The 19,691-nt window shown below is 36.7% G+C and overlaps 1 protein-coding gene across 1 annotated transcript; it reads right to left on the reverse strand.

The window, feature by feature from the left end:
- Positions 1–11,625: 11,625 nt before the first annotated feature.
- Positions 11,626–18,619, reverse strand: MARS2 (methionyl-tRNA synthetase 2, mitochondrial). The gene has a single exon (XM_032405438.1). The coding sequence runs from the start codon at positions 17,502–17,504 to the stop codon at positions 15,663–15,665; it is 1,842 nt and encodes a 613-aa protein (XP_032261329.1). The 5' UTR covers positions 17,505–18,619; the 3' UTR covers positions 11,626–15,662.
- Between the last annotated feature and the right edge of the window lie 1,072 nt (positions 18,620–19,691).

The following is a 19,691-nucleotide window of genomic DNA, read 5'->3' on the forward strand; positions in this document are numbered from 1 at the left end:
TTGAGAGTGAAAGGGGACACCAAAAGTAATTAAAATGATACAATTTTTTGAAATATACTTATTAACCAATAAAGAAGTTGATATTAATATACCTATAAAATCATTCTATTCAAAGACTATTTTTCAAAAATAATATTCTAATAATATAGTAGGCATAAACCTAGATTGCCCCAGGGAAATTGGAATGTTGGTAACACTATTAATATACTACAAAATGAATGTAACATTAAACTGGGATCAAAAAGTATAGGTAGAAAGGGTTTAAGCCTCAAGGGATAGGCCTTAATTCCTCCATTACTTTAGCCCTTGAAGCTTTATGATTTCTGGTTTAGCCATTGATACAGCTATATAAATTGAATTATGTTTAGGTATAAGCCTATTTCCCTATGTTATAAACACTAAATCATAGAATCATATTAACTTGAAAACTACAAAGTCTACAACTGTGGAAAATACTCAAGATATCAGTCTTAAAATATTGGTAACTTAACCTTGTAACTAAATTTGCTATATGATAACTAGGTAGTTCTCAAGAAAAGCTTTGGTTTAGTCATTGAAGATTAAAGTCCATGATAATATTCCTTATAAAAATTATATTAACTCTGTTGATAATTTGCTATAAAATCTTGCTTATATTTTTGCTTACCTTTTTATTCCAAAGCAAGAATAACCCCTTTTTATAGCACTTTATAATTTACAAAGACTTCATGTATATTATCTCATTTTGTCCACTCAATATATTTGAGAAATAATCAGGCAACTTTTATAAAAGAAGTAATGCTTAGAGTAAGAGAATTGCCCCAAATGACATTACTATTAAGTGGCAGAACCCAGACTTTTGATTACTAATAAACTTCACCAGTAAGGAGGCAAATGCTTTCTGGGGAGTAGAGGAGCTGAGAGGGGAGGATCCTTAGAGAACACAATACTTTTTAGAAATAATTTTTGCCCAGTCCAAGAGTTATGGACCATCTTTCGTTGAATCACTAAAATTAAATCTTATACAAATTAAATCTTAGATCAAAATGTCTATTCTAATCCCTTAAGCATCTGAGATTCAGAATCGGAAAATATTTCAATTCTAAAATAAACAAATTATGATAAACATGAAACTGTTTACTCATGCTTTTAGCCAGTAACTGAAGCTTCCTAACCAAAACAGTGGAAAACAGAATTGCCCTATAATTTTATTTTTTAGATTGTTAATCAAAATTTTCTTTTAAAGTGCTGTGCAATTCAGCATTCTGGGAAATATAAGAAGGAACACAAGGTGAGAAGAAGGGCCTTTTAACTTATCTCTGAAAATTTTAATCCCTCTGATAGCAAAAGATACCTATAAGTGGTGCCATCTACTCTATATTTTGGGAACATGGCCATTTCCACGCGTTTTTGGAAGCATAAAATCCACCAACAAAAACAAATAAGCCTTTGGTTGCTTTTCTTCTTCCTTTCCATTCTTCTTGCTAATAACTGCAATGTAGACATTTATCAGTCTTTGTATAGACCCTCCATGTATTGTTTGCCATTTTGAGAAAGGACTATTCTAGTTTTCTTTTTTTACATCTTAATACAAGGGCCAAACTCATGCCACTCTTTATATTGATAAGATGTGTGATTCTAAGATAAAGGGATCATTATCATAATTGCCTACTAAAGTCTCCTTAGCTCAAAAATTGAAACAGTGCCTAAGGCTAGGTACAGCATGTCATCATTGGAGTGAATTTTCTCAAACACTGTTTTTGGTAACTATCTTTAACTTATAATACCTTATAAATGTTTCTTTTCTGGTTAGACTATTTTAAACCTTCACAAATTATCCTGAAGTGTAACCCCACAATTTAAAAACATTTTAACCCTAGAAGCATTTAGGTTTGATACACCATAAAATTATCTATTGTTTTTATGACTTACTCCTGATAATTAACCTATTCTTATAGTTGTTACAAGTTACATTGCAAGTTGTTACATTGTTAGTAGACATGCTCAGAGTCTTGCTAGGTCAGTAGAGTGGCATCTGTGCCCAAATCACAGAAAGCAGAATATATAATCAACCATGCCTCTTTGGAGAAATTTTACCTTTTATATTAGAAGTTTCAGTTCATTTCCCCTAACTATATATAAGTTGCTATTTAAGTTTTTAGAAGAAGTACTTGAACACCTGGCATTAAATTTCTGTTGTCAGATTCAGGCTGGGCAACTGACTTAGACTTCATGCTATTTCTGAAGTTTTAATCAGCTTTATTAGATAAACTCAGGCTTGATGCATGCATTCCTCTTGAATCACAACATTCAAACACCGGTAATTTAAAGCAGAACAAATGATGAGATTTTTAGGCAAAAGGATTTGGCTAAACACTGATGCTCTACAGTAGACATTTACTCATTATAAAAACACCTTAGCTGAAATTTTCCTATTCTCAACTATCTTGACCAAAGCAGTATCTTCTAACAATCATTATGTTCAGTGGTGGATCAAATAAAAAAAATCATTTGTTGGAACACAGTCTGTTCATTGGATGTTTTACTTAACAGGATAAAATGTTACTCTAGTAATATGAAAGTTTATTAATAATTCCCTGATTTTCTCTGGATAGTTGCTTTCTCAACCATAGGATCTAATTTATATATAACTAAGTACATAAATCTTCATTTGAAGCATATCTTTACCAAAGTTCAAGGATGACACAAAGGAAGTATAACCTAATAATTTAGAAATACCATTAGATATGGCCGTTCTCAGATCCTTTGTAGTTAGTCTTTGTTAATGCCCTAGGATACAGCCTGGTCCCCCAGCAGGTTTTAAGGTAGCCCACTCTTTATAGTGGGAATTTCTTAAAGCACACCTCTCCTTAGAATCCAGGCCCAGTTAATACTATTTTTTAAATTTTTCCCTCAAGTAATTATAAAATAAGAACCATTTAAAATGCATTAAAACCCTAATTTTCTTTAAATCTTTTAATAGGAACCAAGGTTACATTCTGTGAGAAGCTTTTCTCAACCTTCGTTTGTAGGTTTGCAACCTCGATATTATTGAAGCCCACAATTTCATCCTAGAAAAGATTTCAGAGCAGAGGATTCAATTCTTACTCCACCTTCCTCTACTGATTCTGTTAAGTAGAGTCTTAGATAACTATTTTATCCAATAATAGAAAACAACTAGCCCCATGTGTGGTCTGGTAACAAATATGAGGGGTTTGGATGTGCCTAACATAAAATGTTTTTGCTTTTTTAAGGGCATTAAAGAAACCTTAGTAGCCAGAACATTGGAGGTGCAGGATAAAATCATGATTTCCTTTATTAATTCACACACATTTAAGTAACATAGACTTATAATTTGTAACAAAGAGAACAAAGGTTATATCTATAAAACAACAAGTATTTTGAGAAAGTTTGAAAAATGTGGTCATCATCTGGCTATCTTATCAACATGATAATGTCTATATAAGCACTTAAAAACATTTTTGCTGTTTGGATTTTTCAGATTTATTCCAAATGTTTCATATTTGTAGACATAACCATAGCATATACAGAATATACATAGCAACAGGCCATTTACTGAAATATGGCAAATTCAAAAAAACACTTCTTGCTAGAGAGATAATGTATGTAGAAGATTCTAGTTTCTACATCATTTTGACTTTGCTGTATTTAGGTTTGTGTATATTTCACTTACATTAAATATTTTTTATAGAACAGTTCAAACTCTAGATTTACATTAGAAATTTTGACAGATATTAATATATGTAAAAGATAATTTGTATATATAATATCTGGAAATCTGTCATATTATGACCATTTATTTTATACCAGTTACTATGACCAGAGTAGACGCTACTCTTAAATATGCTTAAAGATATCTCTATTTCTGGCCCTCTTTTGTCACTCATACCAAAAGTATAAGGGTTCTTATAGCATCTTAGCAAGTATGTAAGTATTCACTGCATGTATCATGTCAGATTCAATACATATTTCTTCCTTTAACACTGTGACACTATCATTATTCCTTTTTATCTTTCATTCAGGTCTTAGTTTGTGAGGTTTCTAGGCTTTCAAAACGTTAACTTTGAATAAAACTTAACCCATAACATTATATTTCATCTTTTAAATACAAAGAAGCTATGACTGTCTGCTCTTTCAGAATTGAAAGTTTTTTATAATTAAAAAATGCAGCACTAGGTAGAACTTTTTAAAATTAAAAAATGGCCATGCCAACTTTTCTTTAAATGCTGTTTAATGTATATCCCAACTTTCTTCTGTAAAAACATTATATTCCTTATATACAAAACTGGATTGATAATAAAACAATTAAAAGTTATATAAATAAGCAACACTTAAATTGACTACATGTAAATTTATTCTAACATTTATTGAAATTTGATTGCACAATAGTAGAAAAGAGTCTTATTTTTTTCACTTTTTAATTTCATGTATACTACAAAAACTAAAGCTAGTTTGCACTTCTGTTGGAAAAGAGTAAGAATTATATATATTCTTATATATATTATAATATTACATATTAAAACCTTCTTATAATGTTAGAAAGAACCCATTATAACTTAATTTTTTTATCTTGCCTCATAAAGGATAATGAATTATCCACTGATGTATCTACTTTTTGAGTATATTGTCAAAATGTTTCTATGCTAAAATATTTAGGTGGAGGAATAAAATGTAATAGCATGGTCATATTAATTATTCTGGCACATCCTAAGTCCACTCCATCTATTGAGAATATTTTATTTTGCTACCTTTATTCTGAAAGTAACATGCTATGTGTTAAGGTCCAGTATTTTATAATTAGAGCCCTAGTCAAAAATATCATGAAATATTCTATTTAATACTCCACTTGTCTGGCATTTTCATTTTAATCCTATATTTGTTATTCAGGCTTATTCAGTATATACCAAGGCATTTTTGTTCTAAAACTTTTGTAAATTTCAAGAGTCCAAGAGTAATTGCATTTTCCTTCAAAGAAAGATTTCTATTTGAAGTATTTTTCTTAGCTAATTTATTTTAGGCAATTGTACTCTTTACCAAAACGTACTGATATACTTTCACAGAGCATTAATTCAATTCCATAAAGATTATATTAATATTACTTCATTTTTCTCTCCAGATATAAATTACAGAAAAATGGAGATGGTATGAAAGTCATTAATATAAAACAACAACAACAACAACAACAAAACCAAAACGCTGTTATGCTTAAACTGTGATATCTGGCTCTTATTTTATAGAGAATGTAAGATACCAATAATAGCAAAAACAAATTTAATACCTTAAAGAGATAAATGTTTTAGCTTTTAACTATCAAGGTCCTTTTTGCTACAAATCAGGATATCAAAATGGACAAAGATATAGAGATTAAACCTTCATCCTTAGTCTCATACAGTTCTGAAATGACCAATGATACTATATAAAGGAAATACTTAACACAAAAAGTATTACCAAAAAAGTGTATTTTTTTCCTTTGATGTTTTAGAGAAAACATCTAAAGGATAATAATTTTAAAGTATACATCAACAATTTGAGATGGTTTTAATACTTTCAATGTGTTTCTTGATAATCATATTTAGGATCTTTGTTTTTAACATGTCTAACTTTGGTACCAAAGCAAACTATACAGTATATACACTTAAATATTTTTAGCAACACATAAAAGAAACTTTCTAAAATCCTTATTATCTGACCTATTGTGCAAATTATTTTTAAAAGATACCAATACAAGTAAATTTTTCCTATACTATCTAAATGCTGACTATTAAAGTTAACCTTAGGATTATTTTATTCAGGCTATATCCAACTGTTTATGAGAATAGCTTTCAATTAAAATAACACATATAATATCCTAAATGTCTATGCCAAAGGAAAAATGAAAATAAATTCAGCAACAATGTTTTACCAGTTAGATTTTTATGCCTGTGCCCTATGTATCTATCTTTAGAGAATGACTTGTTTAAAACTCTTGAGATCAAACTTAATCTACCTTCCCTTATGAGTATTTAAAACATCTACCTCTACAGACTTACTAATGATGGGTTTTGATAACTTGGTTGACCTTGGCTAGTCCCCTTCTCACTACTCTTGATGTTAAGCAGTAAGTTTTCGCTATTTTTCCTTTGCTTTTCTGAGATCAGGTTGATTTCCTAATTTTTACACTTAGCTACACACAGTTAGTTATACATTTATATTGGCTTTTGTGCCCCAGAATGGATAGCTCTACTTTTAGATGGTCTCCATAGATTATGGAAAAAGGAAGAAGTCCTATATATTCTCCTTAGGATAGAAAACTAATTTTATGACATCAGTTACATCCAAAAATGTTTTATTTAAAATTTGCTATAAATTAACTACCTTCTAGAGGCTGATTTTTATGTGGGCAACATTTAAATAAAAAATATTTCTAGTTTGAGGATTACTAACTAACAAATTATTTTTTAATGCTAGGTCACACAATGTCACAATGAACGTTAAGATTTTTTCCTTTATATTCAGCAAAAAATACTCCTTCCATATTTTAAATGGTATGAAAATCCAACCATCAGTTTTCATGCAATGAACCATACATATTTTCAATAATTCATTTCAGTGCTTACATTTTTCTTCTATAATACCAAAATAGGCTTCTTACACATTGTTACTTGATTTATTTAATTACATTCCAGTGATGAGTTATAAAATGAAACTGAACTCAGGAATAAAAGGTTTGCTTTTTTAAAAATGTAGGGAGTTTCCATAAAATAAGTTTTACAGAAATTTAAATATAAAAAGTTAATGCAGTAAATTCAGGACTGAAGATTCTCTGCTTAATGAAAGCCTTTATAAACTGCTTCAGTAAGTGACTTTCAAAGACAACCTAAAAAATTCTATATATATATATATTTTTAAGAGTTTTATAAATGCTATATATTTTTTATAACACACCAGTCTTGATTGTATTAACAAGTCATAATCTACCATGCAAAAAATACTGAAAAAGTACCCATCATGCCTTGCTAACTTGGACTTTGTAACTTGAATTTAAACATAGCTCTGAAGAAATTATTTAAAAAAAAAAAAAAATTATTTAAAACATAAAGATGTAGGTGTTCTTGGCTTCCAAGTTAGCAAGGACTTTAATACTTCTTTAGACATTTTTATAAAACTACAATTTAAATGATAGCTTAAAGATCCATATAAACATAAGTTTCATCACACTTCTTCAAGGTGTAGCATATGTCCAAGATAATAGCTATGTTTCATTAAAAATGTAAAATATGACATTTTGTGCAGTTCATAATAAAATCTCTAATTAGGGGAAGTTAGAACATGTTTTGACTGTCATGTATGAGATAATTTACCAGGAATTATCCAATATGTAGCATTTTAGCTAACAGGGAGGTATTTGCTTTGGTAATAACTGGAGTCAAAGGGCATTTAATCTGGTTTCTGCAGGCTTGTTAGGAAAGACCTAAGAATACAGTAATAAATGTTCAGTAAATTCATAGAACTTAAACTGTTAGTAAATAGATGAGTCTTTTCATAAGTTCACTTGTAGTAAAACTGTATGTATGAAATGAAAAAGTTTCGGTGTTTGTAAGCTCTAATAAAATTCTCTGGCTTGGTTACTATAATAGTCAATTCAAATAAAACTTTTGAATATTGGCATGTTTTCATGTTTAGAGATAAATGTGTATTTACAGTATTAGTAAAATGTATTCATTCAAAAAAGTATTTCAAAATACTTAGATTCATAAATTTATGACAGCATACTTTCATTTAGAGAACTGTTGTATTCAAGAATTTGGAACAGTGTTCTGAAAATAACAAAATAATCTTAAGGAAAAAGAAAAAGAGACTATAGTTACTGAAATATTTAACAATTTACACCAGCACACATAAGCAGGCTTAGGATATAAAGGAAACTACTGAAAGCAAGAGAGAAATATATCATACTTCATGATGAAAGCAAGAGAGAAATATATTTCATGATAAAGGTAAGTATTTTTCCTAAGTTTCTGTTTTGGCACTCATCGATTTCATAATCTAGCTATCAAGAATAATTCCTCATCTTGAAACCCTCATTGCTTTATTTCAATTAAGGGTTCTTATTTAGACTTTTCATCTTCAGATCTTTGGCTCTGATTATACTCCTTCCTCTTTCCCACAATACAATGCCCTTAGTATACTCAGTGATTGTGTTGGTTGTGGTGTTGGTGCTGCAGCTCTGGCATCAAGACAAATCTGAGTCCAGGCTCTTCTGTTTTACAAGCTATAACCTAGCCAAATTACTTAATCTCTCTGTGCCCCAACTAAACAGAGAAAGAAAAATACTTCAGAGTTGATGGGGGAAAAAAATGAGAGAACACAATCAAGGAACATAGAACCACTGGTTCTCTCCCTTCACCTTTGTTACTGTGAACTAAAAACGAAAAAATGTGGCAAAATTATGACCATGGGATTCTCCCCTTTTAATCCAAAGAGAGGACTTACTGAACAGGTATATTTGCTGACATTTCTATTTAAAAAGCAAGATATTTTCACAGAGGCGTATATGGAAAAAGTCAAAGTTTTAGAGTCATAAAACCTTACCTGCTATAAAATTTTTATTTTTTTCTACACTTAGCAGTAATGATACACTTCATAGTGAACATTAAAGACTGAAGTACTAATATCCAGTTTAAGTTTTTACTTTCTAATTGCCTAATTTCTCTGAACTCATGAATGGCGACTTCATTTTTTTGCAGACTTGAACATTTGTTATTTTCAATTTTATACTTTTACTTTTTGAGAATATGTTGTTAGATCATACAAGTTCCTAATTGTTATATCCTGTTGGTGCATTATTCCTTTATATTAAGTCTCACTTTATCTTTAGTAATGGTTTTCCCTCTCAATATAGACTGTCTACTATTAATATTACAGTACCCTAGAGGAGAACATAGGCAGTAACCTCTTTGACATCGCCCACAGCAACTTCTTTCAAGATATATCTCCAAAAGCTAGTGAAACAAAAGCAAAAATGAACTTTTGGGACTTCATCAAGATAAGAAGCTTCTGCACAGCAAAGGAAACAGTCAACAAAACAAAGAGGCAACCCACAGAATGGGAGAAGATATTTGCAAATGACACTACAGATAAAGGGCTGGTATCCAAGATCTATAAAGAACTTCTCAAACTCAACACCCAAAAAACAAATAATCAAGTCAAAAAGTGGGCAGAAGATATGAAAAGACACTTCTCCGAAGAAGACATACAAATGGCTAACAGACACATGAAAAAATGTTCATCATCATTAGCCATCAGGGAAATCCAAATCAAAACCACATTGAGATACCACCTTACCCCAGTTAGAATGGCAAAAATGGACAGGGAAAGAAACAACAAATGTTGGAGAGGTTGTGGAGAAAGGGGAACCCTCTTACACTGTTGGTGGGAATACAAGTTGGTACAGCCACTTTGGAAAACAGTGTGGAGGTTCCTCAAAAATTTAAAAATAGAGCTACCCTATGACCCAGCAATTGCACTAGTGGGTATTTACCCCAAAGACACAGATGTAGTGAAAAGAAGGGCCATATGCACCCCAATGTTCATAGCAGCAATGTCCGCAATAGCCAAACTGTGGAAAGAGCCGAGATGCCCTTCAGCAGATGAATGGATAAAGAAGATGTGGTCCATATATACAATGGAATACGACTCAGCCATCAGAAAGGATGAATACCCAACTTTTACATCAACATGGATGGGACTGGAGGAGATTATGCTAAGTGAAATAAGTCAAGCAGAGAAAGTCAATTATTATATGGTTTCACTTATTTGTGGAACATAAGGAACAGCATGGAGAACATTAGGAGAAGGAAGGGAAAATGGGGGGGGGAATTGGAGGGAGAGATGAACCATGAGAGACTATGGACTCTGAGAAACAAACAGGTTTTTAGAGGGGGCGGGGGGGATTGGTTAGCCCGGTGATGGGCATTAAGGAGGGCACGTACTGCATGGAGCACTGGGTGTTATACGAAAACAATGGATCGTGGATCACCACATCAAAAACCAATGATGTGTTGTATGGTGACTAACATAACATAATAAAATTTAAAAAAAAAAAATTACAGTACTAGCTTTCTGTTGGTTTGTTTATATGCCTAGTGTTTCTTCATGTCTCATTTTCTAAGTATATACTTTTTAACTACATATAGCTAACTTTTTAATTTAAGCATGAACATTGCTGTCTTTTGAAAGAAGATTCATCCTATGATATTTATTACAATTCTAAAATATTTGTAATTATACTTATTTCTACGTCTTATTATGGGTTTTCTTTTACCATATTTTTCATTTTTCTCCTTCCTGACTTCTGTTGGATTGAGTTTTAACATTTTTCATCTGGCTTGAAAGAAATACATTCTATTTGTATTATTTTAGTGATTTATCCCAAAGTGTGTAACATTCTTAACTTTGTATCTTTAATATTTATAGCTTTTTAACCAAGAGACTCTTCTAGACTAGTTCAAAGGAAGCCAAATTACTGAAACTATCTTATTTAATGTTTTCCAAAGTAAGTTATTACACTTTTTAGAATATGTTGAGGAAAAATGTGTAGTTATATTTTTATTGAATGTACTAAGAAAACAGAAATTCTAATCTTTAACAGTCAACCATAAACTAGTTTTTGAAGGTTCATCTTCATGTTAAATCCCATAAACCAGTGACTGTCAACTAATGAAGGGTACATGCACAAGGCATGGCCTTAGGTATGGTAGCACAGTAAGGATAGTACCATTTTCCCCATACCGTACACTAAGAAAGGTGGCATCATCCATTTCCAGTTATTCCTAGAGCTGTCCCTCCAGCTTACCCAGTGAGTCTTCCAGGCTCTCTGCAGATGTTTCATCCAAAAATCCTTCATAACTTGAAAGCAGAGCTCATCTCTCTTTGGAGCTCTAATTTTCTTCTTGCAGATGGCACACTTGGTTTCCTGAAACATCCTGACATCTCATACCTTCCCGTTCTTAAGTGAGGAGCTGTGGACTTTAAAATCTATGGTGAGTAACTATGCCATAAACCAAATGCGGGTGAAATTCAGTTAATAGCCAAGGATGGAACCTCTGTACTTAGTCTCACCTTACTTTGAAGATGCAAGTATGGCTAAAATTATCAATAGCTATTCATGAAAAGAGGCACAGTAGACAGTATATTATTTCTAACTGTCAATGCCATAGGAAGATCCTCTTTTTTTTTTTTTTTAAAGATTTTATTTATTTGACAGAGAGAGAGCGAGAGAGGGAACACAAGCAGGGGGAGTGGGAGAGGGAGAAGCAGGCTTCCCGCCAAGCAGGGAGCCCGACGCGGGGCTCGATCCCAGGACCCTGGGATCATGACCTGAGCCAAAGGCAGACGCTTAACGACTGAGCCACCCAGGCGCCCCAGGAAGATCCTCTTGTGTAGCTCTTCCCAATTCCCTTTCCTCATCATGAAAATATAAGTAGAAACTGATTAATGTGATATAATCTTTTTTTAAATATATTATTTTAAGATTTTACTTATTTGACAGAGAGAGAGTGCACAAGCAGGCAAAGGGAGAAGCAGGCTCTCCACTGAGCAGGGAGCCCGACATGGGGCTTGATCCCAGGGTTCTGGGGTCATGACCTGAGCCAAAGGCAGCCACTTAACCAACTGAGCCACCCAAGCACCCCAATGTGATATAATCTTAAGGAAGGTATTTTAAATGTGATCAACTATTCCCTGTTAGATGGTTCTCTTAATTCACAGGATCTGTACTGGGTAACCCAGGACTACCAAAAAACTAAGAGAAAGCAATTTCACCTATAAACTGGTTAGTCCCTTCCCCTCAGCTCAAAGTCGTTCTTAGTGATAGAGGAAAGTAGCTTAGGCTGCGTTTCTCTTATCCTCTGTCTCAAAAAAGAGTAAGACATTCCTCTTGGAAGGTTCAGATCCCCACTTATTAATCGTAATTAGCTTGGTTGTTACTGTTTGGCCCTTCCAGCAATATTAACCCCCAAATTTGGTGTGTTCCTATTGATAAAAGTTAACCAATGCTATACAAAGCTCCTTTAAGAGAAAGGGTCAGGACCAGCTAGCTATTGTGTTGAAATGACATATTTCATACTGTTTTAGTTCTGCAAGGGACTCAAAGGCTTTCTTCTAAAACTGATCCCCCTAACCTGTGCTCTTGGTTACCCCAATATATGCCCTAGCTCCCTCCAAGCTGTCAGGATTAGTAAACCTTTGCTGCAAAAATAGACACATGGCTGTCAATATGTCTAAACCCTTATAGGTCCACTCATATTATTCACTAAGGCAAAGGATGAGGGAAAGGACTCACCCAGGTTTACAGTACCCCAGACTTCACCAACAAGAACAGTTGATCTATATCTGGTAGAACTATGGATAGTGGGGAATTGCCTACAGGAGACAATTTTAGATCATCATATAGCAGCTTTATGGACTAAGTATTAGTCAAGAGGCATGGCCTCCCCCATAACTCAGGGTTACACTAATGCAAGCCAACAATGCAACTTACCAGGTGTGGGGCAGTCAGAGATCCAGGAAATCATCCCTACCATAATGCCCATGGAGGAATCTGCTGAATGCTTGGTACTGCCACCCGCTACCCAAGCTACTTCCTGATTATAAGGATCCTAGTTGGAGGCCCACAGCCTGACTAACCACTGGCTTTACTTCAGTCTTGGAACTTCCCAGATCTAAAGAGCTACTTCCCAGGCTACCTGGCTGGCTCATTCAGAACATCGACTCTTGATTTTGGGGTTGTAATTTTGAGCCCCATGTTGGTTGTAAAGATTACTTAAAAATAAAGAGCTATGTCCCAACTACACCTACAACTGTGCAAAAAAAAAACGTGTGTCTTACAGCCCACATCCCAGCCTAGGCTTTCATGAGTACTTTGACATCAACTTAATATTCAACTTATCAGGCTTTTCTCAGCCCCTGTAGAGGTCATACAGGTTAAGAAAAATAATGAGGCCTACTTCGGAATAACTTTGAGATTTCAATGAAATCAGAGATTGTATCTATTTATTGTTCCTGCCTATTCTTGATCTCCATGGGTCTTCCGACTTCTGGGGTGCCTAATCTCTGAGTTCACTTGTAGAATGGCTCTCCATATACAGTGATGCCACCTAACATATACACTGACCACAACTTCTAGCATGATTTCACCGATAGGAGTGTAGCCTACTGAGTTGACATATTACTTTAATCTGACATCTTGTGAACACCTGCTCTATCACCTTCTGCAACTCTGCCCCTAAGAATACCCCAAAATGAATATTAAGAGCCTCAAGGTAGTAATTTGGGAGAAACCTCCTTTCTGTCAAGGGATCCACAAGATGCCCTCTCTAAAAAGTACATGCCCTCCAGTTTTAAGTTTCACCTGTCCTCCACTTGTCATTCCTAAACTGCTGGATCAAACCGAACACATCAACTAAGAACCCAAAGGCTATCTCCTTTACCTATCTTGCCTCCAACAGAGAATCCAACTGGTTCACCTTCCGTATCACCACAGAATAACCAAGATCCATACTTCTTCACTCAAAAATATCCTGTCTTCTGTATTAATTATGCCCTCTCCTCTTTGGTTCCTCTGTTTTCTTGTGCCCTTTGGTACCATAAATATTCTGGTAGCCAGTTAAATGCCCATACAAATGACAGACTGCACGAAAGGAACGCCATTAACACCCAGAAAGCCAAGGTCCAGTGTACTGACTAGCACTAGGCCATAGGAAAGAACATTCAAGTGGAAGACACTGTCTCTCCTTTCATGATAGGTTCAGTAAGATTGCTGTAAGGCGACTTCAAAGGCAGAGGTTATCATTCCACTGGTTTTCCAAGTCTGTTTTTGTTCCTTCATATAAACACATCTCATCTCTTTCACCACTCTGCTCCATCCATCCTTAGCAAATATTATACTCCCTCATAGGCCCCAGTAATCAGCCCCACTAATCCCAGCATGTAACTAGAATATGTCATGTGGAAAGCCAAGGATTCCATTATGAAGAACAAGGAGGGTCTGAAGGAACATTTGTAGAAATGGTCCTTCCATCTTTAGAATGCCTTGAAGCATTCTTTTCTAAGCAATGTTTCCAAGCAACCAGAAATCTCTCACCACACTGATTAATAAACTGGAACTGAATAGTAGCACCTAGAATAAATCTGGGGGAACTTTCAGCACAATAGTTTACTTAATAGTGAGCCCTCTCTGCTTGCTACCATGCTTAGAATGTATTTTTCAAGGCAAGTTCTCATTTTAAACTTTGGCCTAGCTGTCCAATCACCTATGAGATATAACGCCGGCTTACTGTGTTGTAGTCATTGTATAAATTGATACCTTAACATCTTCTCTGTGATGTTCTCTTATGGAGCCTTGGAGAGATCCCTAAATCCAGTTTGAGATTCCTGGAGCATTGATCTTTTCCTCCCTTCACCATCACCTTCAACAAATTCAACAACAGATCTGAATAAGGTACTCACAAACTTTTAAACTTTAATAACTTAAGAAAGCAAAAGAAATAATCAGTAAAAAGTACTTGAAAGTAAATGTATTAACATTTAGAACTATTCACACAATGTCTATATTGTATTATAGATTCTGATTGACCAAAAGAAATCATATAAGGTAAATTATATATGTGGTGACAAAATTATGACCAAGAAATAAAAAGAAAATGTAACTATTTTGAACTGTTTACAGATTTTTAAATCATTATCTGTAAACCTAATGTTATTAAAGTTTAAAAATTTTAACATACCAGCTACCTCGAGAGCTTTATAATTTATCACAGATAGTCCAAACAAATTTGATACATTTACTTATTAGCTTACTAAACATTTAATAGAGTAAATGTCCTTTTTCAGTAGTTTGAAAAAAACAGGATTCTGATCTTTTTTTATTACTTTATGTAAAACAGTAGTGGCTACAGTCATCCCTTATTTTAAGAAAAGCCGTAAAATTTTTCCTTAAATTTAAATTCTGCATAATTATAAAGCAGAAAACTAAGTTATTCTAAATATTCTGAAATGTCAATGTCAATTAAATATGTGAGACTTTAGGGCCATCTACTGGTTGAAGTGTAATGTTACAAAGCACAACTATTAGACTATTAACCAGAGTTACAGTTGTAAGAACTGAAAATATAAACATGGGCAAAAACCATCTAATCTAGGACACTGAAATTTTTAAAGGTTTAATAAAAGAATCTCTAAGAGGAAACCCAACATATATAACAAAGTTGGACTACTAAAAGCTGAGGTAGGGGGCCTCCAACCTGCACTCTTCACTAATTTGCCCAGCAGAGGCCAGGCCAATGAAAAGCCTTAAGAGGTAGTCTGGGCAAATAACATTAACTGTGGCTTGGAAGGAGGCACAATGAGAAGGAATAGTATCAGCAAAGTTTTCTCTTACCCATCTTTACCCTGAAGACATCTTAAAGACACTGGTGTACAAAGGATAGTGGTTAATGGGCACAGAGAACTGAAGAGTAGGGGGTAGGCACCTGAAAGGCGACAAACCTCTTTTCACAGGGACATTGTTTATGTGCTCATATGATGCAACACTTTAGAAAACATTAGTATAACTTTCCTGAAAATGCAAAATAAGAAGATAACATATTTGCTTTTTTACCACAAGCTGATTAGGAACTAAGTTTCTAGGTCCTATGGGCTTTTACCAGCCAGGCCCTGGACTGGTCTAGTCTTGGAAACAAGAGCCCAGTTTCAGGTCCCAGCCTCCTCCCTTCAAAAGGACATGGATGTCCATAGAATCGAGGCAAGAAATAGAGCTCTCCAAGGCCCCTCTCTGTGGCAGAGACCCCCAACCTGGATAGCAGCTTATCAGCTAGGTTTGGGGTGACAGGCTGGAGCAAAGTTCCAAAGACTCGCAAACATTCCAAGGCCACGTGAAGCACGGTACCCAGCCAGGGGGCATCCACTGGGCTCTCCCAGTTCAACTTCCATGGTGCATGCCTTTGGACAAAGCCATTAGTTTGCCGGACACAGCTGGACACTGCCTCCAGAGCCTTATAGATCTGAAAGTTATCATAGTGGTCAACTACCTGCCTGGGCAAAGTGGCCACTGCGTTGACCAAAGCATAGTCCTCTGCTTGAGCACGAACTGATGGCCCCACCAACCCTGGCTCACTGGGAAAGCAGGTAGTGCAGAAAACCGGGTAGGTCCCAGAAGGATTTATTCTTTTGGCAGTGCACCGGTTCAGGAGACCTCCCAAAGCATCTGCCAGCTCAGAATCTAGCAACTTAACCACCTTTTCATCATAGTAATCGCAGTCCCAGCTGGGGACGCCCTGCCGAAGAAGAAAGTATCGGAAGCCATCCACAGTATAGCGATCAAGGCAAGTCCTGGGATCCACCACGTTACCCAAGCTTTTAGACATCTTTTGGCCACAGACCGTCCAGTGAGAGTGGACATAGATGCGGTGTGGTGGGCTCATGCCGGCCCCTAAAAGGAGGGCAGGCCAATAGATAGCATGGAATTTAAGAATGTCCTTGCCTATGATATGAGAGGTGGTTGGCCACCAAGATTTAAACTCAGCATTTGGGTAGCCAATTACAGTAAGGTAGTTGACCAAGGCATCTAGCCATACGTAGATGGTCTGCGAATCGTCCCCGGGCACAGGAATGCCCCAATGCAAGTGGCTGCTCTTTCGAGAGACAGAAAGGTCCGGCAGCTCCTCCTCCAGCCACTCAAGAACTGCGCGATGAAATGGCTCGGGAGTGATTGCCTGAGGGTCACCCCGCAGCCACCGCTGAAGCGGCTCTCGGAACTGAGAAAGCCTGAAAATGTAGTTTTCTTCCTTGGTCCAGGATACGGGATGCCCACTCTCTAGAGATACAGGACACGAGTCCCCTGACGAATCCGGCTGCCGGGTGACCTTGGCCTCAGGCAGGAAGCACTCTTCGGAGGAGCAATACCAACCTTCATAGAGCCCCTTGTAGAGCAGACCCCGGGCCTTCAGCAGTCCCCAGAAATGCTGCACAGCGATCCGGTGCCGGGCTTCCGTAGTGCGGATGAAGTCAGTGGAGGAGATGCCAGCCTCCCGAAAAAGCTGCTGGAACTGGGCAGACACTCGGTCGCACAGCTCGGTGGGGGCCAGGCCCGCAGCGGCTGCTGCTTGCTGAATCTTCAGGCCATGCTCGTCGGTACCAGTGGAGAATCGCGTGGCGGCAGCGCTGGGAACTTGGAGGCGACGGTGGCGGCACAGGGCGTCTGCCAGTAGCGCCGAGTACAGGTGTCCGATGTGCGGCGCCGCGTTCACGTAGAAAATGGGTGTCGTGAAGAAGGCGCGCGCGCCGCGAGCATCGTCGCGGGCACCGAGAGGGCCCGAACTGTAGTGGCGTGGGCAAGAGTACTCCAGGAGCGAGACTCCACTCGTTCCCGGGCGTCCTAGCAGCCGCAGGACAGAAGTTCGCAGCATGATGCCGGCCGGGCCGCAGCTGCGGAGGGGGCGTTCTGCCAGCACGTGTGAGGGGCGCATGCGCAGCCGAGGCGTACCGCCGCTTCCGGCCGGCTGGAAAGCCAATGAGGTGGGGCCCCTAGCGCCGGCCCTCTGTCGCCCGGCCGCCCCTCCTCTCTGCCCCCGCCCTGGACGTCGTGGTTGTGAAAGTGGAAGCGCGGGAGAAAGATGGCTTAAAGGAACAGGGTTTATGAGAGCTTATGAAAGCAGGTTTTTGTATAACATCTTGTGTGCCCTGCTTTGGTTTTTGTAATTTTGTGTTTGTGGATCTGTTTTCCTCTCTAGGCTGACTTGCTTGTGGGGCAAGAATTTTATATTCAGACATCTTTCAAACCCCAGTCAGTGGCTGGCACATTGCAGGACAACAGAGTATGCACTCTACATAACGCCCTGGTCAACGTAGGGATTGGAAATACCATCTAAATTTTATCTCAGAACCTAGCGGACACAATAAATCTGGAAGCGAGAAAAGATGAAAAATAATTACCTAAAGCACTTGAGGGAAGAATAAGAATCAGCAAACTAATGGAAATCTTTAAACACAATTTTTGTTGAATCAACCAAGGAGGTAGATTTGTTATGTGCCAAGTCTTTGCCAAAGATTATTGAGATCCAGAGAGGTGAAATGCAGTCTGTTGTCATTGGCAAGGAAAAATCAACCTTCAACTTTATTTCTCAAAGTAGTTGTTTGTAATTTTCGTTTGAAGTGGTCTTGCAGTTCTTCTACAGCAGTGTTTTTCAAGTTTGCTTTTAGTAATGGAACCCTAGTTCTTTTGGGGTGGATGCCTCCGGAGACCAGAATTGGATTAATATTAATCCTTGCTTTGTGAAACACTCTCATCTTTGGTCTATGATTGGCTATTTTTTTTTTATTTAAATACTATGTTCACTTAATAATAAAATGCAACACAACACCTGTGAACCCACAACCCAACCTAACAACTAGAAGTGGTTCTCTAACTGTGGTTACGAAAGAGCAGCATTAGCAGCACCTGGGACCTTGTTAGAAATGCATATTCTTAGGCCTCACACCACCCCCCCCCCCCCACCTACTCTGGAGGTGGAACCCAGCTATCCAGGTTTTAATGAGCTCCCTGGGTGATTCTGATGCACATTCAAGTTTGAGAACCACTTAACTAGAAGATTACCAATGATTTAGATCTATGTGCTCCTTTTTCTCCTGTCTTGTCTTCCTCCCAGAGGTCATTATTATCCTAAATTCTGTACTTTTGCATTCATGTTATCACATACATAGTATGTCTAAGCAACATATTGTTTAATTTTGCTTGTATTTAAACAGTCTAAGAAAAGATTTCATGCTACATATGGTCTTTCTTCTTCCACTATTTTCACTCAACGATTTGTTACTAAGATTCATCCATGTTTCTTTCTGTAACTCTAGTTACTTCCTTTTGACTGATGAATAATAATTTGTGAATGGAGGCACTTGGTAAATTGGATCGGATTTCTATGGTGATTTGGAAGGTAGAGCAATCAGATTCTCTAAACAAGTTACAATAGGTAACAGCAAATATTCTTTGAGTACTTAGTTGATATGCTCTATTTGATCCAGCAGCTTAGGAAAGGAAAGTGAAGAACAGGTAAAACCTAAAACTGGAGGGTATGTACAGCACCCTCCAGAAAAGGAGACAAATCCAGGCTAAATGTCTAAGAAATCAAGTTTTCCAGTAACTCTCCACGACCCCCACCCCACCCCTTTTCCATGTAATTAATTCTTTAGCATAAAAATATGCTAGTTTTTCTCCTGTTTTAAAGAGAAAAAAACTCTAGGTTGCGCCTAGGTGGCTCAGTTGGTTAAACATCTGCCTTCGGCTCAGGTCATGATCCCAGGGTCCTGGAATCGAGCCCCGAATCGCATCGGGCTCCTTGCTCAGCGGGGAGCCTGCTCCTCCCTCTCCCTCTGCCTGCTGCTCCCCTTGCTTGTGTTCCCTCTCTCTGTCAAATAAATAAATAAAATCTTTAAAAAAAAAAAAAAGAAAGAAAGAAAGAAAGAAACTCTCAAACACTACTTCTGCTCCATTACTTTCCTTCCCTTTATAGCAGATTCCTTGAAAGAAATGGCTATTGATGGACATCTGAAGGGTTCAAGTTGTTTGCTCTTAGGAACAGTACTACTATTAACTTTCTTGTATAAATCTCCTGGTACTTACATGCTAAAGTTTCTCTAGGTATATATCTAGGAGTAAT

This window comes from Phoca vitulina, unplaced genomic scaffold (genome assembly GCF_004348235.1).
Source record: "Phoca vitulina isolate PV1807 unplaced genomic scaffold, GSC_HSeal_1.0 scaffold1, whole genome shotgun sequence".
Classification (NCBI taxonomy): Eukaryota; Metazoa; Chordata; class Mammalia; order Carnivora; family Phocidae; genus Phoca; species Phoca vitulina.